This window comes from Panulirus ornatus, chromosome 19 (genome assembly GCF_036320965.1).
Source record: "Panulirus ornatus isolate Po-2019 chromosome 19, ASM3632096v1, whole genome shotgun sequence".
In the NCBI taxonomy this organism is placed as follows: domain Eukaryota; kingdom Metazoa; phylum Arthropoda; class Malacostraca; order Decapoda; family Palinuridae; genus Panulirus; species Panulirus ornatus.
The window spans coordinates 62,346,962-62,355,653 of NC_092242.1; the positions used below are offsets into that span (position 1 = coordinate 62,346,962).

At 38.7% G+C, this 8,692-nt stretch overlaps 1 protein-coding gene across 1 annotated transcript in view; it reads right to left on the minus strand.

The window, feature by feature from the left end:
* LOC139755571 (lachesin-like) overlaps positions 1 to 7,902 on the minus strand; it is a 162,569-nt gene extending 154,667 nt beyond the window's left edge. The window contains exon 1 of the mRNA XM_071674049.1: positions 7,561 to 7,902. Within this exon, the coding sequence (XP_071530150.1) occupies positions 7,561 to 7,636 (76 nt within the window). The 5' untranslated portion in view covers positions 7,637 to 7,902. The remainder of the gene's footprint in view (positions 1 to 7,560) is intronic.
* Positions 7,903 to 8,692: the final 790 nt, after the last annotated feature.

Sequence of the window (8,692 nt, forward strand, 5' to 3'; positions counted from 1 at the left end):
CCTTGCCACTCCTCGCCCGACGTCAGTATGTTCACCAGATCGTAAATAGAGTAAGAGCGACGTGAGGCTTCGGCTAGGCTGGCGACTGGCAGCACCGATTCCCCCACTTTAGGCCGGGTTTTATTTTGCTTTCTTTCTTCCGATTAAGAACCTGCCTGTCTTCAGTGCATGATAATGTATTAACATGACTTAGACATGATCATGAGTATGTACGTATATATATATATATATATATATATATATATATATATATATATATATATATATATATATATATATATATATGTTTGAAATCATTTCCGTTAGCTAGATTGGTCATATACCTTCTCTTCAGGATTTCCTTCTCTGATATCAAAGGTTCTTCTGTTCAATTTCCCCATATTTTCCAACGTGTTTCTTTGTACAAATGTTCTTTCTCAGACAAATAACATCGATATACCATTACTTCTATTGTATTTCATTTTCTGTTCTACTATATTCTTCTGCTCATCGTTTGTCCCTAACTTCTAATTTCTCTGAGGACACTTTTTCATCCCTCGCTAACAACGGTGGAATTGGCCAATGCATAATATGAATGTACGTGGTCGTAGACTTTACCCTTAACGCCTGAAGAAGGCGTTTAAGAATTTATCCACTGGTGCTGGCCGTAATGACCCTGGCAGTTGAGAGGCCTAAAGCCCAGACACCTAAAGCAATGGATCACTCGGGTTGAACCCCCGGATCTACATAACCTTTTCCAAAGTTTCCATTTCTCTCTGCGCTCACAAGAGCCCTCGCTCTCTAAGGACACCTTTACCAAAGTCTTCAGCTCCCTGAGTCTTTTTCCTCCTATCATGGTAGATTTCCGGGGTTGTATCTCCCTCCACCGCTAAATTTCCCGATGAGAACTGCTAGTGTATACTTATATTTACGTATTTGAATATGTTTGGGGGGAAAAAAAGACTATCCGGGCAGTACCACACGGACATGACAGGATTCCCACAAGATCTACTACAGTATAGGATTAGATCCCAGAACCAGAAAGACGATCTGCACACCATCTATTAATATGTCTTTTGTGCTCCTCTTCCTCCCTGTTGATCCCCTCTGCTAACCCACCCACCCACCCCTTCTTTTCATCACCCTTTTTTTTTTTCCTCAGTGTTTACTTCGTGTTTCTGATATCCCAATCCTTATTTCCATGCCCTTTTCTCCTCAATCTTCAGTCTGTTCAATACGGTCGTCATACGTAGGACACCTGCCATAGGTACTGGAAACAACACCAGACCCTCTACACTCCGAGAAGTGGCTGGTTTATGGTAGATAGGAATGCTATGTCAACGCTCGGACCGGTCCAGCCTTTAACCAAACCTTAGTGAATAGAACTGAAATCCTTAAACGAAGTGTCTCTGGCCTTGGGACAACTTAGTGGTCGACAGCCAATAAAATAAACATAGATGTTGCTTGTGGTGTTGCATAATACACTTCGACTCGGGTGCCTGTATGTTGAGAGTCATTAGGTATATCAATATGTAAACGTTATAAAGTTGAAAGCGTTTATATGTCAATACAAACATGTAGGAAGATTATTTTTCGCCCTTCTAGTAAAGAATAGAACTGCCAGAACTTGGTAGAAAAAAAAAGAAAGTTTTATTTACTTTGTTCGCCGTTTTCTGACGTGAGCGAGCGTCGGGAACAGATGACGGAACCTTGGAGGAAAACTCCTCGCTTGGCTCCTTTCCTGTTCCTTCTTTCAGAAAGTAATAATTCAGGAGGGGATGATTTCCTAACCCTCGTTTCTGCATCTCTTAATCTCATTCTACGACACACAGGAGATACGTGGCCTGTAATTGTTCTTTCCTATCCCCGGGAATATAATGATGAAGAACCACACGTCTATTCGAACCAGAATGCTTACTGAGAAGCTAAGATGTGTCATTAAAGTCTAGAGATATGCATGAAAGGTACGTAGAATTCTTGGTAACTTCGTCTGAAGATTTGAGTGAGCATAGATGATGTGAGAGATGATCACAGATCTGTTGAACAGCAGTTGAGCTGAGGAAGTGATTCGGGTGATTCAGGAAGCTGAGGAAGTGATTTGGGTGATTCAGGAAGCTGAGGAAGTGATTCAGGTGATTCGAGAAGCTGAGGAAGTGATTCGGGTGATTCTGGAAGCGATTCAGGTGATTCGAGAAACTGAGGAAGTGATTCAGGTGACTCAGGAAGCGATTCAGGTGATATTCGGGAAGCGGAGGAAGCGATTCAGGTGATCCGTGAAGCTGAGTAAGTGACTCAGATATGAACATTACAAAATGAAGAGGTGCAGAGAACAGTTAAACAGAGTAGAACAACCCAGTTTGAGTGTGCGTAATGTGGACGTTAGTGAGGCAAAGGAAAAAGCGGGAAAGGAAAAGTATAAGGAAGAATATAAAAGCCAGTGTGTTAGTTACCGAAAATTTGAAAAAAAATAATAAAAGAATATCTGAAGAGGTGGTGGTGAAGGTAAGGGCAAAATTTTTGGAGAATTTACGATGGCTTGGATAGAGAAGAAAGTAAGAAATAGAAATGGGTTATCTGAAGACTTAAATGTGGAAAGGATCTTAGATTAGATTGGACATTAAAAGACAAATGATGATAGGGTTATGATGTGATGCGCATGCGCTGTCATTATAATATATATCGTAACATAGAAGGAAATTGAAATACGATAAAGAATGGATGAAATGGATGGTGCACACCTGTAAACAGTTACTGTAGCAAAGAATGAAAATCTGATGTGTCAGATGTACAATACACGACAGCGAGAGAAGTTGCAAAGAAGACTTGAAGTGATACAGTGAAACAAAAGCTGGCTCTCAGGAGAGCGATCTGATTGTATAGATCATATCTCCAAGTGAATGTAAACTGATAAGGTATCTAAGAGTATGTCAAAGTATATCTAAGACTATATCTAAGGGTATAAGCAGCATTTATGAACGGGGATATAATAAGGTATGCAAAAGGATATATAAACAAAAAAGCTGAAAACCAATTAAGGATAATATCAAAGTAGTGATGTTTGATTATACTTTACATTATGTATACCCCTAACCTCTCTTAGCGTCTTTAAGAACATACTTAAGATAGAGTGTAACATGGATCATCCTTCTTCAACAGGTTCAACTCCTCATAAATAACCTAGTGCAGGTCGGGTGTGTGTGTGTTCTTGTGTTCTCGAGGTGCTGTCCCAGGTACAGGTCGGGTGTGTGTTCTCGTGTTCTCGAAGTGCTATCTCTGGCACAAGTCGGGTGTGTGTTCTCGTGTTCTCGAAGTGCTATATCTGGCACAAGTCGGGTGTGTGTTCTAGTGTTCTCGAGGTGCCATCACTGACACAGGTCGGGTGTGTGTGTGTGTGTGTGTGTGTGTGTGTGTGTGTGTTCTCCGAGTGCCATGGCTAGGATGGGTCGACCCGTGTGTGACTGTGGGCTTAATGGAACCTTCAACATGAACATGTGTATGGCTTATGGTATGGTTCATCATCACATTCTATAGCATACATACATAGAATATTTCTATACAGTATTTAACACTATAAGGTCTTATACTACCAGTAAAAATGAGATTGATTAAACCTACATTAGATATGTACTATACTGTAATAAGTATGTTAACAAAATAAAAAACTTTATAAATGCCTTAACACTTGATATCATGCTTCAACATTTAAGACAAATGAATTATGCTGACACGGTAAAGAAGAGTAAATGGGCATTAATTATAATTTGATAAAGGGTTACCTTCGTAATTAACTAGATGACTCAGGTGTTCAGCAAAGCAGTTTTGCAAAGACACCTAGGTATTCATTATGATTATACTGTAACTATAATATAGTCAAACGTTGAATATATATATATATATATATATATATATATATATATATATATATATATATATATATATATATATATATATATATGCTTTCAGTTGTGCTCTGGTTAATGGTAAATGAATTTATATCAATATTTAGTGCAATACTTCCTCGGGATATATATATATATATATATATATATATATATATATATATATATATATTTGGAAAATCAAAAAAAAAACAAGAGGGGAGGATTTCCAGCCTCCCCTCTTGTTTTTTTTTTTGATTTTCCAAAAGAAGGAACAGAGAACGAGGCCAGGTGAGGATATTCCCTCAGAGGCCCAGTCCTCTGTTCTTAACGCTACCTTGCTAACGCGGGAAATGGCGAATAGTATAAAAAAAAGAAAAAAAAAAAATATATATATATATATATATATATATATATATATATATATATATATATATATATATATATAACACTTTTGACATATTTTCGCCTGAAAGATTGCGATGTATCGTAGATTGTGACAGGCCCAAGCAGGACCAGTCAACAGTACAAACCAAGTGAACCTTACAGTAATACTTAGATTCACAGATTTCAAGAATTTTTAAAATGTAGTGACAGCATTCGTGGTCCTAACTGTAGCTCGCAACTGCTTAAGAAAGCGTCATAGAATTTTTTTTTGATGAATGGTCATAGCTTGATTTTGAACTGCCTTATTGACCCTTGCCGTTGATAGGCGCAAAAAGAAAAAAAAGAAAAGACTTATTATCTTCACAGGGAAAACCTTGTACCCTCAACGCCTGGGAAGAGATAATCCTTTTTTGAGGATTTGAGGATTTGATATTTGATAAAGGGCAACCAGATGACTCATGTTACAGAAATTATCAATTCTAATTATCATTATTAATTATTTTTCTTTCATTTTCATTATTTTTACTAATATGGATTGAAAACATTGTCCTCAAACTTCCATCTACGTCCTAAAAGTTTCACATCAAAGATTTTGGTACATAGGTAGGCTTAATGGCTATTCATCAGAATCTAAATGTATGACATGAATAAGATAGATGATGGAATGTAGGTCTATTATTCGGATTTATTTGAGATGAAGCATTTCATCACATATACATATCTACATCATTACCCGCTACGCTACGGTAACACACTGTTCGCCCTAAGCCAACAGTGGCACCCCGAGTACACACCACACACACACACACGACCTGAGCCAGCTACAGCATACCCGAACGCGCATATCCGACCTGTGCCAATAATGGCACACCGGAAAAACGGGTTGTCACTGAAAATAGGCCATTTTAACCTTGGTCTTGTCGTATCTTTACATGCGAGAGTGGGATGAAGAGATGATATATTCGACCAAATATATCTTAAGGGAGTAGATCGAAGGTTAAGAAGAAGAAGAAGAAGAAAACATGTCATCAAAGTTATTTTCCTGAAATACCTTTTCCTTATCATTATTATCATTATTATCATTATCATATTATCTTTGAGTCATAAGAGAGAGAGAGAGAGAGAGAGAGAGAGAGAGAGAGAGAGAGAGAGATGGGGGAGGAGGAGGCTGTGTGTATGATAATTACAGAGACAAAAATATATAAGAATTTTGATCAACGTTCCTTTTTGTATGCGAATAATCAGGCGTAATGGATGACAGGCATTATGGAAGGGAATTTTATGATGGCCTCTCAAATATATCACCCAGAATTATCCTGCTATTAAACTCACTGCTTACACCCGCCCACAAATCTCTCTCTCTCTCTCTCTCTCTCTCTCTCTCTCTCTCTCTCTCTCTCTCTCTCTCTCTCTCTCTCTCTCTCTCTCTCTCTCTCTCTCTCTCTCGTATTACGCCATCGTATACCGATAGACTGTGGTGATGTGATAGACGTAATTATATATGATTGTGTCTGGCATATGAGTCTACAGATGGTGGTTGTTTATTTAGGCTTCAGCCCCAAATAAATGCCAAGGTTATTAAGACCCTCAACGTCGTGTTCGAACCTCAAATCGTAAAGTCTTGAGTACCAACTTCTTCGGCGGTCGTGATGGTTCGAAGACCATACACGCACACCCACCTCCGTCAGTGTGTGTGTATATATATATATATATATATATATATATATATATATATATATATATATATATATATATATATATATATACGGCACTGAACTGTTGCTGTTAAAGGTATCAATAATATCCTAAGAGACAAATTAGAGGGAAAGGAAAATAAGGATGAAAGGAAGAATATAAACGTCTAGAAAGGGGAAATACGGAAAGGAGTTGACGGCATTTGGACTGTCCGCCTAACGGAGGCAATGTACATACTCAACCCCCTCGGTCTAAGATTGCTACCCATATACACAAGTTTGCGGCCATACTGTGCAATAGGAAAATCATGTCGCCATTATTTTTTCTCTCTCCCATTTTTATTCTAGAGATTCACTCACTTCTAATTGTCACTGGCTGTAAATGTAGGTTTACATGTATAGATGCTCGGGACGACAGATGAGCATCTGGGACATTATGACATTGATTGTACATTGTTTATTCTTGTATAGAGGTTTTTAAGTATGCTGACTGTAACTGATATATGTTCGTTACATTATTATAACCTCTTGACTCTAATCATTCATGCGGATATAAGAAATATAATCTATTTTCACGTAAATAAAAGAAATGTAATCTATTTTCATGTAAATAAAAGAAATATAATCTATTTTCATGTAAATAAAAGAAATATAATCTATTTTCACACGTACGTAATTATCATATCATGAATGAGAAATATACAAAGATCGAAATCCATCCTACAAAATTCAAAGACGAGAAAAATTTATTTCTTTTAGTCATGTTTTAAAATAACTGGCGCTTTGATTCTTTGGCCACGAAATTTGTTGCCATAAAGATCATGTTTTTCGCTCTCGGACGACCGTCCCACTTCCCTCTGTCGACAACATCTCCGTTGAAAATTCTAGTTTACTGTGACGTGAAGATCCTAAGATTGATATTCTGACATCATGATGTTTCTGCCAGATCATATCCGTCTCGGTTTTACTCTTGGGGAGGATAGGATGCTAGCATACAGCTTCCTCCTTCTTTCTCCTCTCTCGTCAAAGACTAGCGCATTCTCGAAGGAAGCCTTAGTGAGTCACGGATGTTATCATTATCAAACCGATATGACGGGCTTTTGAGGGACGTCCCTGGCTATCGTTATCAGCTGTGTCCTTTACCAACTTCCCGTCACATTTATCTCTCTTATGAGACGGTAGGATATCCGTCAATAACAACTCATGGTACGTCTCCCTCCCACTTGCTCTTATGGACTGTACTTCATGGAAAGTCATGGCTAATACATCATGACAAGTAGTACCTCCAGAGGACAATTATGTGACGAGTCTTGCCAAAGCTTCGTCCTGTATTTCTCGCGTAACGTAATGTAATTGCTGTTCCTCCCCGAGCACAACATAGTTCATTTCTTAATGACGCGGGTGTCGAACCTCTTCACATCAAAGGCACAGCGTCTTCCTCTTATCACTACTCTATAAGTCCCTCTCCTCTTATCTGTGTCTCTGGTGCCACGTACTAAGTCCCGCTCCTCTTATCTATGACCCTAGTGCCACCACGGACATTACCTCTCCCCTCCTCACACACACACACATACACGCACACACTCACACACACACTCACACTCACACACACACACACTCACCTGCACTCCCAGTGGTTCCATGAACTAGCAGAGCTGCGCGCATCAACAAGATGGTTATACACTTCCGCCTTAACATTGTGAGGGCCAAATTGCTTTTCCCTTACAGTGCCATAAATCCGTATGAAAAAAAAATAACTATGATACTTTTAACATTTCACATGATTCAAGGTATGAATACTTTATTTTTTTTTTTTTTTCTTTTTGGGGGGGAAAATAAGGTCAATATTCTTTGAGGAAGGGTGGGATATACAGAGCACTTTTCGCACACGCCTTTCGCACCACGCCTTTCGCACCACGCCTTTCGAGCGGTTGGCTGACGGGAGGAGACCGGATCACCCACACCGCGCAGGGTCCACAAGGCAACTGAATCAACAGGCGAAGACCCGGGGATATATGTCCGAGGTCCTGCGCATGCGCTGTGACCAGTGACCTCTTTTGTCCTACGTCCATTGAACGAAATCGTCTGACCTAACATCATGGTTTGAGAGAGAGCACGGAGAACGCTTACACCTGCAGAGACGTTAAAGAACATAAGGAGAATTATCGGTTTATTTACAAACCACAAAAGTAGTTTTGAGGGGGGGGGGAGCTAAATGTGAATTAATGTTACGATTTTTCTATTACGTGAAAACAAAAGTTACTTCGAGACCGGGCAAAAAGTACAGGGAAAGTTTCTCTTAGAAAGTATATGATAAATGACAAATACTCTGTTAGAAATCTGCGTCTGGCTCGCTCAAAAAGTTTGTGGAAGTTAACTGAGAATAATTGAGATGTGTCGACAAAGGTTGTATTTGAAGGAAAAGCAGATTGAATTAGAGAGGAAAAAGAGATAGATATGAATGGACTTACGTTTCATTAGCATGGCGAATGTGACATTAACAATATAACCTGAGGCTAAGAATATAACTTAAAAGATTCTGTAAAAGCAAGAATAACAGATGCACTGTTATCAGGTGTTCACGTGGCTAGAATCATATCAAAACATATTGAGATAACGAGAAGGTTTAGAGAAAAGAAAAAGAGAAAAGCTAGATTCAAGTACAAAATATTCACTAGAAATATGCCATTATAAATGCGAACGGTTATATAAGTGCCAACATTACATCAGTTTGACAAGAACAAGTACATTCAA